The sequence below is a fragment of the Oncorhynchus clarkii genome, chromosome 1 (genome assembly GCF_045791955.1).
Source record: "Oncorhynchus clarkii lewisi isolate Uvic-CL-2024 chromosome 1, UVic_Ocla_1.0, whole genome shotgun sequence".
NCBI classification, from domain to species: Eukaryota; Metazoa; Chordata; class Actinopteri; order Salmoniformes; family Salmonidae; genus Oncorhynchus; species Oncorhynchus clarkii.
This window is the reverse complement of record NC_092147.1, coordinates 40666138-40691192: the sequence shown is the minus strand read 5'-3', so window position 1 is coordinate 40691192 and position 25055 is coordinate 40666138. Positions and strand designations below refer to the sequence as shown.

Below are 25055 nucleotides of genomic sequence, written 5' to 3'. Positions count from 1 at the left end.
ACACACATCCCACGTTTTTGCACGACTGACACAGAGGGCCTTCGTAATGTCACATCCCTGGATCCATAGCCCGGGGATATATGTAAACATTTGCACACACAAACATGCAAGCACACACACACCCACACACACACACACACACACACACACACACACACACACACACACACACACACACACACACACACACACACACACACACACACACGCACACACACACACACACACACACACACACACACACACACACACACACACACACACACACACACACACACACACACACACACACACACACACACACAGTGTGATGACACAGGAGTGAGTAGGGGGCACACAGTCTGTGGGAGTGTCTATTGACTGACTGGCTGGGGCTCTGGCTAGGTCACCCCTCATTCCCACAATCTCCAGCTGTCACATCAAGCAGCAGCCCTCCTCTCCCCTCCTCCACTTCCTCACTACCCACTTCCCCTCTCACACGTTTCTCTCTTCTCCCTGTCCATTTTTTACTGAAGTCTCATCATCTTGATAGTCTTGCTGCAGCACATCACCTGAGCGACCAAGATATTGCTCCTTTCTGATGGATCAGTTAAACTGTTTTAAGAGATATCCTGGCTTGCATCTAGAGGCCTACAGTCGGGAACGCCACGGATTTATGTTGACGTAAACCTTTGGAATGAAACCATTTGGATCTGGTACAATGGCTTTAAATATAAAAATATACTTTTGTCTAGACATGTCTTTCTGTACATACATAACTTCAACATTTGGGGAGACATTCTGTTACTTTTACAGGCTCGCTCCTGATCCGGCTGTCTAGTTTATGGACTAGCACTGCCGTGTAGTGGTCAATTGGAGAACTGCATGTGTTGAAGAACAAATTATGAGGAAATGTCATTCTAAGAAGTTACCACTAGATGGGGGTATAGTAAGAGGCATATTCAAGACTGAGCTCAAGACAGAGATGCTGCTTGGTAAAGAAATAGAGGTTACAATGTGTTACAGTAGCAAGGCTTATGTTGTAGCTACATAAGTCTTGGGGATGTTTGAACTTGAAGGCGCTATTTCCGTCTGAATTCTGCTTTTATAATTTGTCTGGCTCCAAGGCTTATGGGTCTATGCGTGCTTCAAAGCAAGGCCATTCATTACGTGTGACATCACTGACATGGCTAAGCACTTGTTCCCTGTCTAGACGGCAGATGAAAGGCCTCCTCTAAAGCTCATGCATCCCTAAACAACCTGTTGTTTTAAGCAGGTTGGTACACTTATCAAGAGCAGCACAAAAGTAACAGAATTAGAGTTACTCCTGAGGATGCAGTCAAATTGCTGTGGTCTGAGGGGCTTTGGTCCATTTTAGTAATTATATTTCTATTAAAGCAGCACTACTTCCTTCCCCTACGATGAGCCCCACTGCCACCGCCTTTAACTCAAGTCCTGCAGGGCAATTGAGGATTAAAGAGGTCAGTCCGCCGGGAGTTACTTACTTTTTAAGTGCGTCTCAGAGGATTCCAAAGGGTCAACAAGGTTTGGGTACAGGACATGAATGATTAATTATGGAGCAGGAATGAACTCATCATGATCATTTTTTTTTTAAATATCTAGGCAAGCCACTTAAGAACAAATTCTTATTTACAATGACGGCCTAGGAACAGTGGGTTAACTGCCTTGTTCCGGGGCAGAATGACAGATTTTTACTTTGTCAGATCGGGGATTCGATCGAGCAACCTTTCGGTAACTGGCACAACGCTCTAACCACTAGGCTACCTGCCACCCTATTACCATAATCATCATCATATTTTAATATACTGTAGCTTGTTGCTAGCTGCTAGAGTCACATGTTGGACATTGGATTCCTTTTCAAATTCTCGGGGTGATGGCACATTAAGTCCCACAACATTGAAGGTGACGTTGTGTGGTGGTTGTGTTTTCTGGGTTCTTACCTTATCCATGTTGTGTTGGATTCTAAGCTTCCTTTTATAGCAATGCTAGCATCTTTTTCAGCTGAATTTCCAACCCGGGTCAACAGCCCGTGTTCATGGTTGAACAGTTTGAGAGACAATAAGCACGGGATTGAGGTAGTCAGTCAAGATATTGGGACATACTGGTCCTGGTTCTCAACCCAAACACTTTCCAGTCTAGACAAGTGTGTTTTAATAGCATATAATATTTAGACAGCGTTATGAATCAGTAAATAAGAGGTGGAGCATAAAGAGTCGGTATTGAGGTACTTAACTTGCTGAGGAATACAGGCATGCATTTACCCAGCATAGCTTTTGATAAAGAAAATGGGATGGTGAAAAAAAAATATTTGATCAAAACAGAACTTCAAAGATAGTTTTTGGCTTATTATCACTAACATAAATTCACAAATCTTTTTTGATTTCTTTAAGGAAACAATTTCATAACTAGAATATTATCAAAGATATTTATTAGAATTAAATCAAAACAAACAAATATTTTTTTTTTCACAGAATTCATATTACGATAATGATCAACAAATACTTTTGCCTTCTTTTACATATGTTTTTGTGAGGCTTTCTGTTCAAAATGAATGCCATTTTGGTGTTACCAAAGGGTCAAAAGGTGCTTTCCATATGGAGTATATACAGGGCATTGCCAAGAAAAAGGTTATACTTTTCCAGATTGGTTGTAAAATATATAATATCAAGTTAAAGCGTCACAGCTTTCCCACAATCCACCCGTAGAATACTTTTCAAAGGGGTTACAAATCAGAAATGTACATTTCTTAAATATTTATTCTCCTTTGGTTTTTCCCCCAACACCATCATTGGATTAATCGATATAAACATTTCACAACTTCCAATTTTTGAGATGCTGCCTTTGAACATCCTCTCCCCAATATCCTTGAACTCAGTATCCAAGTGTGAATTCCAATCTTCTGACTCCAGTCTCATCCGCTCTTCTCACAGTTGGGCTGCGCCCTGCACTCTCTGTCCTTCACTTTGTCCTTCTGTCCCTCTGTGCTCTTGGCGGCAGCAGAGTCCACAGCACCGTCCACTCTGAGTTCACTGGCAACAGCTCGCAGGGCTTTGAGAATGTCCAGCCGTGGGCTCTGGGATCTCTGACCTTTCAGGCTCTCTTGACCCCCATGAACCCTAACCTCCGACCCCTGACCTTCATCGCTGAGGGAGCTGAGCGAGCGCACGGCCAGCTTGCCACGCTGCGCCTTATTGGACAGGGGACGCAGTGAGGTAATGTAGCCGGGGTTGTCCCCCGTGGAGTGGTCTGTGTCCCTGATGACCTCACACAGGTAGCGGGCCAGGTCCTGACTGGAGAAGGACAGGGACTTGTGGGAACGCCGCATTGCAATGGGAGAGGTGAGGGTGGCTGACCCGGACGGAGGGTGGGCCAGGCGCAGGGCGATTGCTGTGCTGCCGTTTTTGGGTCCGTTTGGTCCTTTTGGTTTGGTCCCATTCTTCGTGTCTGGGGGCTTGGTCGTCTGAGGGTAGGATGAGGGTATGATGCATTGTGGGTAGCTGTACCAAAGTGACTGGGCTGGACTGGGCCGCAGAGACCTCTGTAACTCCACCATGTTGAAGGCATTCTGGAGAGTGAGATAGGGAAAGAGACAGAGAGGGAGAGACAAAGACAGAGAGAGAGAGGGAAAGAGAGATGAAGAAGATTAGAGAGAGTTGATTAGAGATGAGCTGCTTATAAAAACGAAGAGATGAATAGAAAAAGAAAACACTCAACAGCAGGACCTGAATTTATAATCATATTTGACTATGAAAAATGCCAGTCTGCTGTGCTTTTGACTGGAGAGGATTTTTATTCTACCTAAGAAAAAAGCATGAGGCCTAAGTGGCAATGTTGGCAGCAACAGCCCCATTGATTGGCCTTGTAATTAATTATCTAATTGCAGTGGGGAAAAACGTGCTATTAAAGCAAATACAGGCATTATTAAGGAGTATTGGTTTCTGACATTATTTTCCAAATGATTCTGCTAGGATGGTTCTTTTGGTGTTCAATTCCAAGCCTCTACCAACACCAGTCCACCAGGTTTGGTAGAGCTGCCAGACGAACACTCACTATGTGAACTGTGACTCTGTGAATCTTCCCACGCCTTGCTTCGTTTATATACAGTTTGTTTATCTATGGTTTGTATGGTTTCTCCTGTGTCTGTGAGTTGTGATCTTCATTGCCCTAAGGGAATCGATCAAGTTGTATTCCACTGTATTCTGTATTGTAGTGGTCTTATGACTCATAGGTTATGGAGAGATAATGGTAGTTGTGTTGAAGGACATACTGGGATTCAGAGTCTGTATCTGTACCTGGTCCTGCTCCCCTCCACCCTCCTCGTCATAGTTGAGCACGTTCTCTCGGATGTCCTCCCATTCTCCGTGGTGTGCGGATACGTGGTAGATGCCCTCCTTCAGGCCCTTGTGTCTCCTCCAGCAGGAGTAGAGGGACAGGCCCAGCATCAGCACTGGGCGGGGACAGAGAACACGTTGGGAGGTGGGCAGCGGACCGGGGAAGAGGGGTAGAAGGTTTCACCCAATGTTCTATCAGTTAGAAATGTACATAAAAAATTGCAGTGTCCTAGACAGAGTGTGCAATGATATTACATGAAATGGATAGTGAGGCTTGGATTGGAGGGGAGAGAACCAGATAGCCACATTTTGTGCACCAAATTGGCTGCGTTGACACATGCAGCGCTATTAGTCAATCTGATTAGTCAAAATACCAATTAGTGGGAAGAGATTTGGGCTGCCTGTGTAAAAAGATCCGTTGTAGTCCACTTATAGGCCTCGAGCGAGGTGGAGAGAGATACATAGATAGATGGACAGACTGGGGGCAGTGGGATTCAATATCACGCCAACATGTATGTTATATGTGCTGCATGTGCCAGGCAGCAGCACAACCCACTAGACCAGCCCCAGGCTCTAGAAAATATTTCTGACACCAAAATGGCCACCATACATACACCCATACAATAAATTGGATACCCAATAGCACTAAACCGGTCTTGTTTTGTAAGAAAAAACAACAGTAAACACGTATGATCCTTGTGGATAGGCAGAGTAAATTACCACCACATTGTTATATGCAATAATCCAGTCAGTCTGTCCTTATCAAGGCTAATGAGGACCCGGAGCTAGAAGACAAAAAGCAACAGAGACTGAGACACCACGTTCTCCTGTATTTTCTATCCTATATCAAAGATGACACCCCTTACACTTCTCTTCAAAAAACCAACACTCTCTGCATGTCCAAGTCAAAGCCACTGTGGCCAGAGCTCCCAGGAATATCGAGGGAGTGTTGTAGGAATGTTGTAATAGCATTGTGTGAACGCTGCTAGAGCACTGACATCAATCACATCTATGTGTTGAATTATACAGTATGCTGCGCTGACCTTTAAAATCCATTAATCTCTACCAATATTTCTTCTACTGTCTGCCATCTCCCTCTCGCCTCCTTTCTCCTTTCTTTATCTGTCTCATTCTCTCCATCTTTCGCTCATTCTTGTTAGTCTCTTTGTGTTTCTGTCCTTCATTCTCCGTGTCTCTTTCGACTCTGCACGGCTTTTATCTCTCACTCTAAAGGTGATGCATCAGAACTTGTACGTTTTCTATCGCCTTTTGGTTGGAAGCATCGGCTCATCCATTTAATAATTGAGGGGTGCATTGCAGCAGTTACATTGGACTTAAGTAATGGTTTACTGAACACATGTGACACTCATCAAGGTCACTCAACTGAATAGGTTTTCAAAATCAGCAAAAATACATTTCATATAATTGTGGTTTGAAAATTACTCACTGTCTGTGGCTGGAATTTGACTTTGAATTATTTGTCTCTACTCAAGGCACTCATCCAAAAGTTGTTAAATATTTATATTCTATATGATTATATTTCTATCATCATGGTCCATCATGAGGCACCAGAACGTTATCTGACTCTTCCTAACTTTGATTTAGCCTGGTTCCAGATCGGTTTGTGCTCTCTTGCCAACTTCTATGGTAATTGTAGCATGACAATGGCCACAGGACCATAGGAGTTGGAAAGAGAGCACAAACAGATCTGTAACCAGCTAACATCGACTGCAACAAGTGGAAAAGGTAGACCTCCAGCTATGCCTACTCAGTGTGTGCTGGAGGTAGGTTTATTGTCAGGTTCTATTGATCAGCTAACCTTGCTGCATGCCCTCCACTGTGCCGTACAGACCCAGAGAAACACGATGGAATCCAGATGAGCTGGGATCCCAGCAGTACTCAGAACTCCCCCCTCAGCCACAATATTACCACCTCCACAGTGCTTACCATTTTCTTTTTATCCACACACACCTCCAATCACCTGAACCTCACATCAAACACACCTCTACGGGCCAATCAGTCAACACGCCCAGCAGTGGTGCTTTATCACACACACAGAGTCAGACGAACACACACGCACGCACGCACGCACGCACGCACTCACACACACACACACACACTCGAACACAAAGGACGAACACACACACACCACAGGCGGCCAGTGGCACCTTAATTGGGGAGGACGGCTCATAGTAATGGCTGTAACGGAATACATGGAATAGTACACGTGTTTGATACCATTCACTCTATTCCCGACATTATTATGATCCCTCCTCCCCTCAGCACCATCCTGTGACACACACACACGCTTGCGGATTCACAGATACAGACAAGGAAAAACACACATGACAGACAAGTGTCCACACAAACACACGCGTGCGCATGCAGACATACACAGACACACAGCTGACAGTGGCAGTGCTGGTGTTGTTATATCTCTAAACATTCAGACACACAGCTGACAGTGCTGGTGTTGTTATATCTCTAAACATTCAGACACACAGCTGACAGTGGCAGTGCTGGTGTTGTTATATCTCTAAACATTCAGACACACACAGACACACAGCTGACAGTGGCAGTGCTGGTGTTGTTATATCTCTAAACATTCAGACACACAGCTGACAGTGCTGGTGTTGTTATATCTCTAAACATTCAGACACACAGCTGACAGTGGCAGTGCTGGTGTTGTTATATGTCTAAACATTCAGACACACAGCTGACAGTGCTGGTGTTGTTATATCTGTAAACATTCAGACACACAGCTGACAGTGGCAGTGCTGGTGTTGTTATATCTCTAAACATTCAGACACACAGCTGACAGTGCTGGTGTTGTTATATCTCTAAACATTCAGACACACACAGACACACAGCTGACAGTGGCAGTGCTGGTGTTGTTATATGTCTAAACATTCAGACACACACAGACACACAGCTGACAGTGGCAGTGCTGGTGTTGTTATATTTCTAAACATTCAGACACACACAGACACACAGCTGACAGTGGCAGTGCTGGTGTTGTTATATCTCTAAACATTCAGACATACACAGACACACAGCTGACAGTGGCAGTGCTGGTGTTGTTATATCTCTAAACATTCAGACATACACAGACACACAGCTGACAGTGGCAGTGCTGGTGTTGTTATATCTCTAAACATTCAGACACACAGCTGACAGTGGCAGTGCTTTGGCAAAGTGGGTGGGGTTATATTCTTCCTGTTTGGCCCTGTTACAAGCTCTTCCTGTCTCCTGATCCCTCCTGTCTCAGCCTCCAGTATTTAGGCTGCAGTAGTTTATGTGTCGGGGGGCTAGGGTCAGTTTGTTATGTCTGGAGTACTTATCCGGTGTCCTGTGTGAATTTAAGTATGCTCTCTCTAATTCTCTCTTTCTCTCTTTCTTTCTCTCTCTCTGAGGACCTGAGACCTAGGAGCATGCCTCAGGACTACCTGACATGATGACTCCTTGCTGTCCCCAGCCCACCTGGCTGTGCTGCTGCTCCAGTTTCAACTGTTCTGCCTGTGATTATTATTATTTGACCATGCTGGTCATTTATGAACATTTGAACATCTTGGCCATGTTCTGTTACAATCTACACCCGGCACAGCCAGAAGAGGACTGGCCACCCCACATAGCCCGGTTCCTCTCTAGGTTTCTTCCTAGGTTTTGGCCTTTCTAGGGAGTTTTTCCTAGCCACCGTGCTTCTACACCGGCATTGCTTGCTGTTTGGGGTTTTAGGCTGGGTTTCTGTACAGCACTTTGAGATATCAGCTGATGTACGAAGGGCTATATAAATAAATTTGATTTGATTTGTTTTGAAATCAAATCAAATTGTATTTGTCACATGTGCCAAATACAACAGTGAAATGCTTACTTACAAGCCCTTAACCAACAATGCAGTTTTAAGAAAATACCCCCAAAAGAAGTAAGAGATAGAACAACAAATAATTAAAGAGCAGCAGTAAAAAACAATAGTGGGGGGGTACCAGTACAGAGTCAATGTGTCATTGTGTATTAGTTTGTTGGTGATGTGGACGCCAAGGAACTTGAAACTCTCAACCTGCTCCACTGCAGCCCCGTCGATGAGAATGGGGGCGTGCTCGGTCCTCTTTTTCCTTTAGTCCACAATCATCTCCTTTGTCTTGCTCACATTGAGGGAGAGGTTGTTGTCCTGGCACCACATGGTCAGGTGTCTGACCTGCTCCCTATAGGCTGTATCATCGTTGTTGGTGATCAGGCCTACCACTGTTGTGTCATCAGCAAACGTAATGATGGTGTTGGAGTCGTGCCTGGCTGTGCAGTCATGAGTGAACAGGGAGCACAGGAGGGGACTGAGCACGCACCCCTGAGGGGCCCCCGTGTTGGGGATCAGTGTGGCGGATGTGTTGTTACCTACCCTTACCACCTGGAGGCAGCCCATCAGCAAGTCCAGGATCTAGTTGCAGAGGGAGGTGTTTAGTTCCAGGGTCCTTAGTTTATTGATGAGCTTTGAGGGCACTATGGTGTTGAACGCTGAGTTGTAGTCAATGAACAGCATTCTCACATAAGTGTTCCTTTTGTCCAGGTGGGAAAGGGCAGTGTGGAGTGCAATAGAGATTGCATCATCTGTGGCTCTGTTGGTGCCGTATGTAATTTGGAGTGAGTCTAGATTTTCTGGGATAATGGTGTTGATGTGAGCCATGACAAGCCTTTCAAAGCATTTCATGGCTACAGACGTGAGCATTTCAAAATATTTAATGGCTACAGACAAAAGATTTAACTGCCTTTGAACGGGGTATGGTAGTAGCTGCCAGGTGCACTGGTTTGTGTCAAGAACTGCAATGCTGCTGGGTTTTTCACGTTCAATAGTTTCCTGTGTGTATCAAGAATGGTCCACCACCAAAAGGACATCCAGCCAAGTTGACACAATTGTGGGTAGCATTGTAGTCAACATGGACCAGCATCCCTGTGGAACACTTTCGACACCTTGTAGAGTCCATGCCCTGCCAAATTAAGGCTGTTCTGAGGGCAAAAGGGGGGTGCAACTCAATATTAGGAAGGCGTTTTTTATATGCAAAAGTGTATGATGACATTGTTGATGCATGTCTGAAAGTAAATGTTATTACACAACATATAACATGGAGGGAAAATATAAAAGGAGAAACAAAGGACAAGACAAAGACAGATGAGAGAAGGGAAATGCTGTGACGTTTTATTAAGAAAAGTATGTTCAAAAATACAGTCACTTCAACAACTATTTACCTCCATTCTATATGGAAAGGAAATGTCCTCTTCATTGAATATCAAATCCAACGACACACAGTAAAAATGTCAATGTAATGGACAATAAAGCTTTTCAGTGCTGAATTTGAAACCCATTCAACAGGCCTAATGAAGCATACTTAGATGGCAAATTTTGCCTGTCTCTGGTTCTGTCAGTGGCACATGTTGAACTTGGCAATCAGCCAGTCTGTGAGGGGTTATGTAAATCTGAATTATGGATGATCACTTAAACTTTTATTGGAGTTTGAGGCAGAGGAGAAAAGACGGAGAGTTCCAGTTGAATTAAGCAGCAGGCCATCAGCCCGACTCAGTGTGTTGTGGGGGATGTGTGTTGTCTGTGACTTTTTGTCCAGGCGTTTGTTTGTCACTTGCGCGCACACACACACAGACAACCCTGTCATCTCCAACAAGCCTTGTCGGATGCTGACTCGCTCCCTCAGTTAGGACTTAAAGTAGGAGAACAACTTAAAACCTGAACAGTTATCAAAAGACCTCTAACCGCAGTATCCGGTTACAGACAGCCCAGTCTAAGAACTGTAGCCTGAGTCATGCTAGAGACAGAAGGTGTTGCTCGCTACTGAACTGTATTTCCCATCACAGAGATGTTTCAAGAAAAGTTCATGTGACCTCCCATTTCCATTTTGATATATTCAGGAATTCGCCTAATTCAAAAGGTCAAAAGTTCGAGTGCAGGTGATAAATTCCAGGAACTAGAGTAACTACTAGGTACATTAGATGACTGCAACATGCAGTTTCATTTACATATTCAACACATGAATGTCTGTGAGTGATGCCAAGGCCTCCGTTTGTTATCTTTGTAATTATCATATCAAATATTGAAGTATAGCATTTGATCTGTACCTCATGTGGCTGTTGCAATACACCAGCCACATGCCCCGGGGAGGTATTGTGCTGTTGAATCAGTTATATAGGTAGCAGAGACTGTGTGTTGAATTGTCAGACCAATTTATAACCCTGTTTTTGACAGAGAGACTCATAAACAGTATACAAGTAGCTCTATGGAGAGATGGCCCGCTGCACTGGACACACCAACACACCTTACTATGTGTCAGCAGCAAACATGGACACATTTAGGTTAGATGAAAACGGTAGGAGAAAGTAAATGACAAAGAAATACAGAGGGAGATCAAATCAGACATAAACGGACATAACAGGACTGGAATGACAAACAGACAAGATAAAAAAGGAAAGGAAAGGAGGATGACAAATAATAGTCTGATTTCACATCACGAACATCAAGAAAGACAAACTACAGGCGGCCATGACTGAGGGGTCCCCAAACTTTTTGAACTGTAACTCAGCGAAAGCTTTGGGTGTTTCATTGTGGCTCATAGAGTTATCAAAATCTATGTTTCTAGCCAGGACCCATGCAGCCCCACTGACTGAGGCCACTCACAGCTCCTGAGATCCATACCAAGAACACTTGGGGCTCAATTCCATCAAATCCACATTGCAGTATTTACGCAGTAGCTCTTTCCCCATGGCCAAATAAAATCACAGATGGTTTTGGGTACTGCAAGAACCTATTACCAGGTAGACACCAGAGGAGGCTGGAGAGAAGAGCTATAGGAGGATGGGCTCATTGTAATGGCTGGAATGGAATAAATGGAATGGAGTCAAACATGTGGTTTCCATATGATGGATGTGTTTGATACTGTTCCATTTACTCCACTCCAGCCATTACAATGAGCCTGTCCTCCTATAGCTCTCTCACCAGCCTCCCCTGGTAGACACACCTCACCAATTGAAGCTTCCAGTTTTCAGAACTAGAAATCTGCGTATCCAGCCAGGTTGGGTAGGTTACTTTCTAAATATAATCATTGTAGTTACTAGTTACCTGTCCAAAATTGTAATCAGTAACATCACTTTTGAATTACCCATAAATGAATGTTACATTTTACTTCATGGGTTGGTTATGTAGGCTTCTTCTAACCCATCGCTTTCTACTACAAATAATAATATGATTAGGCTCTATCTTTACATTAAAAACCAGTCTGTCAGATTTCCAGTCATTACAATTAATTGAATACCTCTTGATCTTCAAGAAAAAATAAATGGAAATATGGGAATATAGATTAGCCAAATTGTTTTACCTGAGAATAACCACAAAACGAAGGACTTATTACTGATTATGATTTTGTTGTCATGGAGGACTGATTGGGCTAATTGCTTTGAGTTGAAAAATAAATGTTGCTCTCGTGGAATGGCATGCTTTGAGCATTAACGAAAAGTACTGTTTGCATCTAAAAAAAATGTCTGTTATATGCTACATTTGTTATTGGCCTATTGTTAACTTTTTTGTTGGTAACACTTTAAAATGTTGATCATTTTCAGGTGTTTAAGTCTATGGTGCATGAGGTTAGGCATATGGATACATATTTTTTAATCAGCATGAATTAGATTGAGCAATAAAAACACCACTAGTGGCCTTAAATCAAACTCCCTTTTGACAGTATGGAGTACAACTTTTATTACATAGGCTGGATCCGCACTATATAGCTGTTGTGAGAGAACATTTTTCTCTAGCTGTCCACTGGTTGCAAAAATAATGATTGATAGGCAGCTTAAACGTCTTCAATTCAACCATTATTGGGTTAAAATCTCTGGCATAGCACACAACCCCGCAGCCCACTCAAGGCGAGGGGGGGGGCACAAGCTTTGGGGCCCCCCAACCCCTCAAAAATAAAAACATGGTTGGAAGTCGGCCCCCAAGTTAGCATATCAACACGCCATTAGCCACGAAATGCCGTTGTCCGGAGCAAATGATCACAATTTCAAACTCTCCCTAAAAATTCAACAGGGATGCTGCCCCCTGTTGACTCCAATGCTTGCCACAGTTGTGTCATGTTGGCTGGATGTCCTTTGGGTAGTGGGTCATTCTTGATACACACGGGAAACTGTTGGGCGTGAAAAACCCAGCAGTGTTGCAGTTCTTGACACACTCAAACCAGTGCACCTGGCACCTACTACCATACCCTATTCAAGGGCACTTCAATATTTTGTATTCATTCACCCTCTGAATGGCACACATACACAGTCCATGTCTCAATTGTCTCAAGATTTAAAAATCCTTCTTGGAACTGTCTCCTCCCCTTCATCTACACTGATTTAAGTGAATTTACCAGTTACCATCAATAAGGGATCATGTCATGGAAATGTTGTTTCTAATGGCTTGTACACTCAGTGAAGATTTGTGAACACCCACCCACAACCAAAACCAGATCAAACCAAATCAGAGAGTAAAGATGAAAGATGGCATTTTCACCACAGGTAGTAGACAACGTAGTCAATATAGTTACCTAGGAAGGCTAGGACACAGATACTGATGGCAAACGCAGAGCTGAGGCTCAGAGTGTTGTTGTCGTTGTTGTGGTAGAGCGTCAGAGAGACCTCACAGTGGCGCCCACGGTAGCCTTCGGAGCAGTGACACGAGTACTTGGCAGGCGAGTGGGCCACACAGGTGCCGTGGCGACAGGGCCTGCTGACGCACAGCGTATAGACACACACTTTGCTCGAGTCATTCTCCTTCGTCATGTGACCAGGGGGGCACCTGTGTGGGGATGCAAATAAGGAAGAGGTTGTGGAGAGTGTGATTCATTCACCTGATCTGTAGGGAAATAACTTGTAGTTATAAGGGATAGGAATAGCCATCCTGGCACTGTGAAACTCTCAGCCAGGTCACCCCATGATACAAGTCAGTATTCGACGTTCAACTATGTCTGAGGACGTCATGAGATGATGTGGAAACTGGCTACTAAGTACCCCGACATCCCATGGTGATGAAAGGCCTCAGAGATGTTTCACATGCTCTGATCCCAGCTAGGGATGACAGGAAACACTGGAGTCCAGGGGAGTTTAAAGACGCTGCAGCCTAGACACTCCCTGTCACTACGGTTAGCTTTATTTACTCATTGTTGGCACACGGCAAGGATTCTCAAAAGAGATGAGTCATTGCAGGGGGGGGGGGGGGTGTTCGCTAAGTGCGTTGTTAGACCATGTGTCGATACTGATAGGATCTAAAGAAAAGTAGCCCTGTTCTTGAATAAGCATTCTCCATCCAAATCCTACCTTAACATTAGAATTATTCCACAAAACTGATGACGATATATTACCACCTACGGCTGCAAATAGGCTATTGAGGCAGCTTATTACTCGTACCCAATAATTATGTACGAAATCATAGATTGGGCACATCATTGCGCACATGTTGTCACACATCATGAAACACATTGAGGCAAAAAAATTCAGACATTTTTTGTCCTTCACTTGTTTGTAACAATTGCAAATACATTGGAAACATTTTATTTTTTGTTAGCTTCGTTCTGAGTTTATAGGCAACCACAGACAGGCAGATTATCAGTCAGACATCTTGATTCTCTGTTTAGCCAAGATTCTCAGTGAATAAAGTGATGTTAACGATGCGCTTTGGCTATATGGTCTTGAACGAAGGCTTTGGGAAACACCTTGGCTACCAAAGATACATCGTTAGAAGGTTATGACGATGATCTTAATGCTGCGAAAGCTTTGGAAATTGTATTTGTCATATAATTCTGAATCAACAGGTGTAGACTAACAGTGAATTGCTTACTTAAGGGCCCTTCCCAACAATGCAGAGATTAAATACACAGAGTAATGATAACTTGGCTAGTATATTGACACCCTTACATGGACACCCTTTCAAATGAGTGGATTTGGCTATTTCAGCCGCACCCCATGCTGACAGGTGTATAAAATCGAGCACACAGCCACGCAATCTCCATTCATCAACATTGGCAGTAGAATGTCCTTACTGAAGAGCTCAGTGACTTTCAACGGGGCACCATCATCGGATGCCAACTTTCCAACAAGTCAGTTTGTCAAATTTCTTCTCTGCTAGAGCTACCCCTGTCTACTGTTATTTTGAAGTGGAAACATCTAGGATCAACAATGGCTCAGCCACGAAGTGGTAGGCCACACAAGCACACAGAACGTGACCGCCTAGGGCTGAAGTGTGTAGTGCATAAAAATAGTCTGTCTTCAGTTACAACACTCACTACGAGTTCCGAACTGCCTCTGGAAGCAACGTCAGCTATTCATTGGGAGCTTCATGAAATGGGTTTCATGGCCGAGCAGCCGTACACAAGCCTGAGATCACCATGCGCAATGTCAAGCGTTGGCTGGAGTGGTGTAAAGCTTGCTGCATTGTACTTAGGAGCAGTGGAAATACGTTATCTGGAGTGATGACTCATGCTTCACCATCTGGCAGTCCAACGGACAAATCTGGGTTTGGCGAATGCCAGGAGAGCGCTACCTGCCCGAATGCATAGTGCCAACTGTAAAGTTTGGTGGAGGAGGAATAATGGTCTGGGGGTGTTTTTCATGGTTTAGGCTAGGCCCTTTAGTTCTGGTGAAGGGAAATCTTAACACTACAGCATACAATGACATTCTAGACAATGCTGTGCTTCCAACTTTGTGGCAACAGTTTGGGGAAGGCCCCTTTGCTGTTTCAGCATGACAATGCTCTCGTGCACAAAGCAAGGTCCATACAAAAATTGTTTGTCGAGATCAGCAAAGAAGAACTTGACTGGCCTGCACAGAGCCCTGACCTCAACCCCATCAAACACCTTTGGGATGAATTAGAATGCCGACTGCGAGCCAGGCCTAATCTCCCAACATCAGTGCCTGACCTCAGTAATGCTCGTGATTGAATGAATGCAAGTCTTTGCAGCAATGTTCCAACATCTAGTGGAAAACCTTTCCAGAAGAGTGAAGGCTGTTATAGCAGCAAAAGGGGGACCAAGGCCATATTAATGCCCATGATTTTGGATTGAGAGGTTCATCGAAGAGGTGTCCACATACTTTTAGTCATGTAGTGTATGTACATATAGGTAGGGATAAAGTGACTAGGCAACAGGATAGATAATTAACAGCAACAGAAGCGTATGTGATAAGTCAAATTAGTTAGTGCGAAATGGGTCAATGCAGATAGTTAATAGCTACCCGGACCAACTATTTAGCAGTATTATGCCTTGGGGTAGAAGCTGTTCAGGGTCATGTCGGTTCCAGACTCTGTGCATCAGTACCTCTTGCCATGCTGTAGCAGAGAGAACAGTCAGACTTGGGCGGCTTTGACAATTTCTAGGGACTTCCTCTGACACTGCCTGGTATAGAAGTCCTGGATGGCAGGGAGCTCGAACCCAGTGATGTACTGGGCTGTACACACTATCCTCCGCAGCGTCTTATGGTCGGATGCCAAGCAGTTGCCATACAAAGCGGTGGTGCAGCCAGTCAAGATGCTCTCAATGGTGCAGCCTCATGGGGAGTAATGTGCGTTGTCGTGCCCTCTTCGTGACTGTGTTGGTGTGTTTGGACCATGATAATTCCTTACTGATGTGGACACAGAGGAACTTGAAGCTTGACCTGCTCCACTACAGCCCCGTCAATGTGGATGGGGCTGTGCTCAGCCCTCCATTTCCTGTAATCCATGATCAGCTCCTTTGTCTCGTCGACGTTGTGGGAGAGTTTGTTGTCCTGGCACCACACTTCCAGTTCTCTGACCTCTTCCTTGTAGGCTGTCTCATAGTCATCGGTCATCAGGCCTACCACCGTTTGGTCGTCAGCAAAGTTAATAATGGTGTTGGAGTGGTACATGGCCACGCATTCATGGGTGAAAAGGGAGTACAGGAGGGGACTAAGCACGCACCCCTGATGGTCCCCCGTGTTGAGCGTCAGCGTGGTGGATGTGCTGTTGCCTATCCTCACCACCTGGGGTGGCCCCTCAGGAAGTTCTGAAACAATCCAGAGAGAGGGTCCTCTGTTTCATCCCAGGGTCCTTAGTTTAGTGTTGAGCTTGGAGGGGACTATGGTTTTGAACGGTGAGCTCTAGTAAATTAACAGCATTCTCACGTAGGTCTTCCTTTTGTCCACATGGGGAAGGGCACCGTGGCATGTAATAGAGTTTTGCGTCACCTGTGGATCTCTTGGGGCAGTATGCAAATTGGAGTGTGTCCAGGGTATCTTGGATGATGCTGTTGATATGAGCCATGACCACTGATCAGCATTTCAAAGCATTTCATGGCTACAGACGTGAGTGCTATGGGACGATAGTCATGTAGACAGGTGCAGGGACTATAGGGGTCTGCTTGAAACATGTAGGTATTACAGACTGGGTCAGGGAGCGGTTGAAAATGTCAGTGAAGACACTTGCGAGCTGGTCAGCGCCTGCTCTGAGTAGGCATCCCAGTAATCTGTCTGGCCCTGCGGCATTGTGAATGTTATGTTAACCTGTGTCTTATTCACATCGGCTACAGAGAGCTTGATCAAACAGTTGTCCAGAACAACTGGTGCTCTCATGCATGGTTCAGTGTTGCTAGCCTCAAAGCAAGAATAGGAGCTATTTAGCTCTTCTGGTAGGCCAGCGTCACTGGACAAGTCACGGTTGGGTTTCCTGTTATAATCCATGATAATTTGCAAGCCCTGCCACTTTTGACGAGCATCAGAGCCGGTGTAGTAGGATTCGATCTTGGTCCTTATTAATGAAGCCGGTGACTGATGTGGTAAACTCTTCAATGCCATCGGATGAATCCTATGAATCCCGGAACATATTCCAGTCTGGTCATCGGACCACTTCCATGTTGAGCGCGTCACTGGTATTTCCTGTTTTAAGTCTTTACTTGTAAGCAGGAATCAGGAGGATAGAGCTATGGTCAGATTTGCCAAATGGATGGTGAGGGAGAGTTTTATATGCGTCTCTGTGTGTGGAGTAAAGGTGATCTAGAGTTTTTTTTGCCTCTAGTGGCACAGGTGATATGCTGGTAGAAATTAGGTCAAGCGGATTTCAGTCTTGTCAGTTGTCCTGCAAATCAACCGTCTCTTTCTTATTTGAGTGTCAGGGATTTCAGCCTGGTTCACGATAATCAATATGTCTTTCTCCTCCAACTCATTGAAGTAGAAGTCCTTGTCCAAATCGAGGTTATTGACAGCTGATGTCCAGAAGCTTTTTTCAGTTATAGGAAACAATGGTGGAAACATTATGTTTCAAAACAGATAAGATCAGAGCAAAAAAAGACACAAAATAGCAGAATTGGTCAGGGGCCCAAAAAACAGCCGCTATTCCCTTCAGCTCCATTACAACGCCATTATAGCTTATAGCCTAGGGCCCAGAGTTTGTCCTGACAAGATTTCCTGCAATCATTTATGTACCTGCACTCGTGTTTCCTCCAGAGGTCCACACATATGAAGGGGGGATAGCACTGGTGTTTCCTGCAGGCGTCTGAGGGGCAACCTGGGGAGACCCCCTGGGATGTGACCACCTGGAGGCCCTTGGAGCCCACGGAGGGCTGCTTTGCCATGGGCATGGGCCTCCCGTTCAGCCTCAGGTCTCGCAGACACCCTGATGGAAAAACACAGAGAGGGAAAGAGAGATGAGACACAGCAACATAGTGACATTCAGAGACATACACACTAGGCCTGAGGCAAAACCTTTAAAGTAAGTTTCATGAAGCGATGGAAACACACACACACACACACACACACACACACACACACGCACACACACACACACACACACACATAGCCCAGGGCTTAGCTGTCAGTGCAGCCCTTTGTTTCAGAGGATATTTACTTTGTTTGGTTGTCTCGCCATCCTCTGGGAAGGATGTGTAACACATCATTTATACAGACACCTCCCTGCTCCTGAATCATTTATACAGACACATCCCTGCACCTGAATCATTCATACTGACACATCCCTGCTCCTGAATCATTTATACTGACACATCCCTGCTCCTGAATCATTTATACTGACACCTCCCTGCTCCTGAATCATTTATACAGACACCTCCCTGCTCCTGAATCATTTATACTGACACATCCCTGCTCCTGAATCATTTATACTGACACATCCCTGCTCCTGAATCATTTATACTGACACATCCCTGCTCCTGAATCATTTATACTGACACCTCCCTGCCCCTGAATCATTTATACAGACACCTCCCTGCTCCTGAATCATTTATACTGACACATCCCTGCTCCTGAATCATTTATACAGACACCTCCCTGCTTCTGAATCAGTTATACAGACACCTCCCTGCTCCTGAATCATATATACAGACTCATCCCTGCTCCTGAATCAAGTCCTTCACACTTCATCTGCCTCCCAAATCCATAGCCGACCTCCTCAGAGTCTAGATCTAAAACCATTTGAGATAGGAAGACGGTGGTAGCTAAGGAATCATTCACCTCAGTGATTTAGAAGTGTGAAACACAATGGTGCATCAGTCTTGTGTTGCCAATCACATACAGGTAATACATTATTTTATACCACTTTCGTCCAATCATTTATCTTCCCTCGTGATCCTCTGGCAGTAACAACTAGTGGGAAGTTAGGCGGATAATATTAGTGGTCAGTACCAGGGGGCAGTACCAGATGGCAGTACCAGCACCATACCTAGGAAGCTGTGGTTGTTTCCTGAAGGGAAAGAGTTTCCCAGCATCACCACTGTTTGATCGATGACTATCTCCTGACTCTGCCCAGGAGCGGCTGTGACCTCTTGCCTCCCGCCGCCACCATCCAATCGAAGGGTGAACTCTTTGCCATGTCGATCCAGCTCCACCTCATGCCATTCTCCGTTGTCAAGGCGTTGGAAGGGCAGGGTGAGGTTGTAGAGTCTGTCACCCAGGTTGTAAAAGACAGCCAGTAGCCCCTGAAACACCTGAAATATACAGTGCATATCAATCAATTGAAATGAATCAAAACCGCTGTAAAAAATCACAGATCGCATCATTAAAATGTCAAACATTCAATTAAGACCATTGTATTTAATATTTAAACTTTACAAAACTGACACGGACATTACTTAAAACCTCTTTGGGCTGAGATCCCGCTAATGGGATCGATATGACAACAGCCAGTGAAAGTGCAGGGCGCCAAATTCAAAACAACAGAAATCCCATAATTAAAAATCCTCAAACATACAAGTATTTTACACCATTTTATAGATACGCTTCTTGTTAATCCCACCACAGTGTCCGATTTCAAAAAGGCTTTACGATGAAAGCAAACCAAACGATTATATTAGGTCAGAGCCAAGTCACAGAAAAACACAGCCATTTTCCCAGCCAAAGAGAGGAGTCACAAAAAGCATAAATAGAGATACATGAATCACTTACCTTTGATGATCTTCATCAGATGACACTCAAAGGACTTCATGTTACACAATACATGTATGTTTTGTTCGATAAAGTTCATATTTATATAAAAAAATCTCAGTATACATTGGCACGTTCAGTAGTTCCAAAACATCCAGGGATTTTGCAGAGAGCCTCATCAATTTACAGAAATACTCATAATAAACATTGATAAAAGATACAACTATTATGCACGGAATTATAGATACACTTCTCCTTAATGCAACTGCTGTGTCAGATTTCAAAAAAGTTTTACCGAAAAAGCACACCATGCTATAATCTGAGTACAGCGCTCAGAGGCCAAAACAACCCAAACAGATATCCGCCATGTTGTGTAGTCAACAGAAGTCAGAAATAGCATTATAAATATTCACTTACCTTTGATGATCTTCAACAGAATGCACTCCCAGGAATCCCAGTTCCACAATAAATGTTTGTTTTGTTTGATAATGTCCATCATTTATGTCCAAATACCTCCTTTTTGTTCGCGCGTTTAGCCCAGTAATCCAAATCCATGACGTGCAATCACTAAGTGCCGACGAAAAGTAAAAAAGTTCCGTTACAGTCCGTAGAAACATGTCAAACGATAGAATCAATCTTTAGGATGATTTTAACATAAATCTTCAATAATGTTCCAACCGGAGAATTCCTTTGTCTTCAGAAATGCAATGGCGTGGCCAGCTTGTGGCTCTCTGGCAGACCTCTGACTCATTCCCCTCTCATTCGCCCCCACTTCACAGTAGAAGCATCAAACAAGGTTCTGAAGACTGTTGACATTTAGTGGAAGCCTTAGGAAGTGCAATTTGACCCCATAGACACTGTGTATTCGATAGGGAATGAGTTGAAAAACTACAAACCTCAGATATCCCACTTCCTGGTTGGATTTTTTCTCAGGTTTTTGCCTGCCATATGAGTTCTGTAATATTCACAGACATCATTCAAACAGTTTTACAAACTTCAGAGTGTTTTCTATCCAAATCTACTAATACTATGCATATACTGGGCCTGAGTAGCAGACAGTTTACTCTGGGCACCTACTCAATACTGCCCCCAGCAATAACAATCTAGAAGGAGAATTTCACAGACAACAATTATCCACAGCAGCTAAGGCTGAACAAACATTCTGGGCTGGAGATGGGGCTGGGAGGGGCTGCTGCCTGCTATAACTGCAGCTTGTACTTGTGTGTCCATCCCTTAATTGGAAACCGTGGGGCTGAGATAATTAAATACTGTGTTTTAATGTATGCAGCATGACAGCCCATATTGTTTGAACTATTGCTCCCTCAGCATGGTCATAAGAGCATAATGCCAACATTCTATATTCTATTCCCCCTGCCACACTACGGACCGATTAACCCACCATCTATCAAGCCCCTTCCACCCCCCCCCCCCCCCCCCCCCCCCCCCCCCATTGACGGCAGATATATAGGCTCCCAACAATGCATCTAATTGCTTGCAGTCCACACAGCCTAGGCAACCATATGACAATGAGCCCAATTAATCCCAACTTTATACAAACTCCGACCATAAAACCTCCAGCAATACATTTTCAGCATCGCTTAGAAGTACAAACACTTCACTACAAAGTAAAAACTGTCATTGTTTTCACAAGTAAACCTTTTTCAATTTTAATTTTAAAACACTTCATATAAGCATTGATTTCCACCTTTTCGCTAACACTCAACAGAATAATGGGTTGGAAAACACTTTCACGGGTCTCATTATGTGAACATAAAGATAACATGTTTTTGTCATTGAAAATGGCTCCTTGACTCACCTATTACTGCTCATTGGACGCTATGATCACTAGGCTACACAGCTGATGCCCCCTGGACTGTTTCAATAACAAGGTATTTCATTTTGTTTATCTGTTGGCCCCAGCTTCGAACTCAGGTCCTGTATGTACCTAACTGACCCGCTCTGCCCATTCATCCCCATTTACCTGTTGTTGTCTCAGCTCTCCATATCAACACGTGATTGCTTTATGCCTCTCTCTAATGTCAATATGCTTTGCCTACTGCTGTCTTGGCAAGTTCTTATTGTTTTATTTCACTGTAGAGCCTTCAGTCCCGCTCAAAATACCTTAGGTAGCTCTTTTGTCCCACCCCACACACATGCAGAGACCACACCTGGCTTAACTGGTGCCTCCAGAGACGAAACCTCTCTCATCGTCACTCAACACCTAGGTTCACCTCCACTGTACTCACATCCTACCATACCCTTGTCTGTACATTATGCCCTGAATCTATTCTACCACGCCCAGAAATCTGCTCCTTTTACTCTCTGTTCCCAACGCACTAGACAACCAATTCTTATAGCCTTTAGCCGTACCCTTATCCTACTCCTCCTTTGTTCCTCTGGTGATGTAGAGGTTAACCCAGGCCCTGTAGCCCTCAGTACCACACCTATTCCCCAGGCACTATCATTTGTTGACTTCTATAACCGTAAAAGGCTCGGTGTTATGCATGTTAATATCAGAAGCCTCCTCCCTAAGTTTGTTTCATTCATTGCTTTAGCACACTCTGCCAACCCTGATGTCCTAGCCGTGTCTGAACCCTGGCTTAGGAAGGCCACCAAAGATTCTGAAATTTCCATCCCCACCTAGAACATTTTATGCCAAGATAGAACTGCCAAGGGGCGGAGTTGCAATCTACTGCAGAAATAGTCTGCAGAGTTCTGTCATGCTATCCAGGTCTGTGCCCAAACAGTTTGAGCTTCTACTTTTAAAAATTCACCTTTCCAGAAATAAGTCTCTCACTGTTGCCGCTTTTTATAGACCCCCCTCAGCCCCAGCTGTGCCCTGGACACCATATGTGAATTGATTGCCCCCCATTTATCTTCAGAGTTCGTACTGTTAGGTGACCTAAACTGGGATATGCTTATCACCCCGGCCATCCTACAATCTAAGCTAGATGCTTAGGTACAAGGTACAACCAGATACAACCCTAAATCCGAAAACACGGGCACCTTCATAGATTTCATCCTGACCAACCTGCCCTCTAAATACACCTCTGCTGTCTACAACCAGGATCTCAGTGATCACTGTCTCATTGCCTGCATCCATAATGGGTCCGTGGTCAAATGACCACCCCTCATCCCTGTCAAACGCTCCCTAAAACACTTCAGCGAGCAGGCCTTTCTAATCGACCTGGCCCGGGTATCCTGGAAGGATATTGACCTCATCCCGTCAGTAGAGGATGCCTGGTTAGTCTTTAAAAGTGCTTTCCTCACCATCTTAATTAAATAAGCATGTCCAATTCAAAAAATGTAGAACTAAGAACAGATATAGCCCTTAAGTTTGGAGTGAACTGACTGCACTTGACCAGCACAAAAACATCCTGTGGCGTACTGCATTCGCATCGAATAGCCCCCGCGATATGCAACTTTTCAGGGAAGTTATGAACCAATTATGAACCACACAGTCAGTTAGGAAAGCAAAGCCTAGCCTTTTCAAACAGAAATTTGCATACTGTAGCACAAATTGTAGCACAAAAAGTTATGGGACACTGTAAAGTCCACGGAGTATACTGTAAGAGCACCTCCTCCCAGCTGCCCACTGCACTGAGGCTAAGAAACACTGTTACCACCGATAAATCGTGAATTTCAATAAGCATTTTTCTATGGCTGGCCATGCTTTCCACCTGGCTACCCCTACCCCGGCCAACAGCACTGCAACCCCCCCCCCCCCCCCCCCCCCACGCAATTGTTGCAACCGCTATTACTAGCCTGTTCAACCTCTCTTTCGTATCGTCTGAGATCCCTAAAGATTGGAAAGCTGCCATGGTCATCCCATCTTCGATGTGGGAGACACTCAATACCAAACTGTTACAGACCTATATCTTGGTTTCTCAAATGACTGCCTCGCCTGGTTCACTAACTACTTCTCAGAGTTCAGTGTGTCAATGTTGTCCGGACCTCTGGCACTCTCTATGGGGGTGCCACAGGGTTCAATTCTCGGGCCGACTCTTTTCTCTGAATACATCAATGTCACTCTTGCTGCTGGTTATTCTCTGATCCACCTCTACGCAGACGACACCATTCTGTATACTTCTGGCCCTTCTTTGGACACTGAATTAACAAAACTCCAGACAAGCTTCAATGGCATACAACACTCCTTCTGTGGCCTCCAACTGCTCTTAAATGCTAGTAAATGCATGCTCTTTAACCAATCGCCCACACCCGCCCGCCTGACCAGCATCACAACTCTGGATGGTTCTGACTTAGAATATGTGGACAACTCCAAATACCTAGGTGTCTGGTTAGACTGTAAACTCTCCTTCCAGACTCACATTAATCATCTCCAATCCAAAATTAAATCTAGAATCGGCTTCCTATTTTGCAACAAAGCCTCCTTCACTCAGGCTGCCAAACATACCCTCGTAAAACTGACTATCCTACCAAACCTTGACTTCGGCGATGTCATTTATAAAATAGCCTCCAACACTCTACTCAGCAAATTGGATGTAGTCCATCACAGTGCCATCCATTTTGTCACCAAAGCCCCATATACTACGCACCACTGCGTAGTATATGCTCTCGTTGGCTGGCCCTCGCTTCATATTCGTCGCCAAACCCACTGGCTCCAGGTCATCTATAAGTCTTTGCTAGGTAAAGCCTCGCCTTATCTCAGCTCACTGGTCACCATAGCAACACCCACCCGTAGCACACGCTCCAGCAGGTATATTTCACTGGTCAAAGCCAATTCCCTTTGACCACCTCTCCTTCTAGTTCTCTGCTGCCAATGACTGGAACGAATTGCAAAAATCACTGAAGCTGGAGACATATCTCCCTCACTAACTTCAAGCTGTCAGAGCAGCTTACCGATCACTGCGCCTGAACACAGTGGGCTATTTACAGCCTATCTGTAAATAGCCCACTGTCATGACGTTGTCCTCTTTGGGTACAGCAAGCCCCATCCCCCTCTCCCTGCCTCCTACAACTAGGCTACTGTGGTCAGAGAGGTTGTAAATTCCTGGAAGAGATTGTCTCCTCATGGCCACAGTATAGAGACAGAGTGAAGTTTCATAGAGAACAAAGGAATTTCTTCCACCTCACAGAACTTGAGGTCCGAACAACATTTATGTTCCGGAGAAGGTATAAAAGATCGGTGAAGAATCCAGCTACGAACTGGTCCGTTTGTTACAACTTGGTAAAACTCATGGGAGATGGTGCGGCCACATTACCATAACGCTGTTTATATAATAGCCTCAGATGTGAGGTTTACATCTAATTGTTGTATAAGATGAATGAGTGAGGATGATACTGTTTGTAAAA

The 25055-nt window shown here is 44.5% G+C and overlaps 1 protein-coding gene across 1 annotated transcript in view; it reads right to left on the bottom strand.

Moving 5' to 3' along the window:
- Nucleotides 1-2518: 2518 nt before the first annotated feature.
- The window catches only part of LOC139416251 (neural-cadherin-like), a 118791-nt gene continuing 96254 nt past the window's right edge, over nt 2519-25055 (bottom strand). The window contains exons 29-33 of the mRNA XM_071164690.1: nt 19042-19306; nt 17793-17982; nt 12911-13161; nt 4293-4447; nt 2519-3565 (exon numbers count right to left, since the gene is read on the bottom strand). Coding sequence (XP_071020791.1) covers nt 2912-3565; nt 4293-4447; nt 12911-13161; nt 17793-17982; nt 19042-19306 — 1515 coding nt within the window. The 3' untranslated portion in view covers nt 2519-2911. The remainder of the gene's footprint in view (nt 3566-4292; nt 4448-12910; nt 13162-17792; nt 17983-19041; nt 19307-25055) is intronic.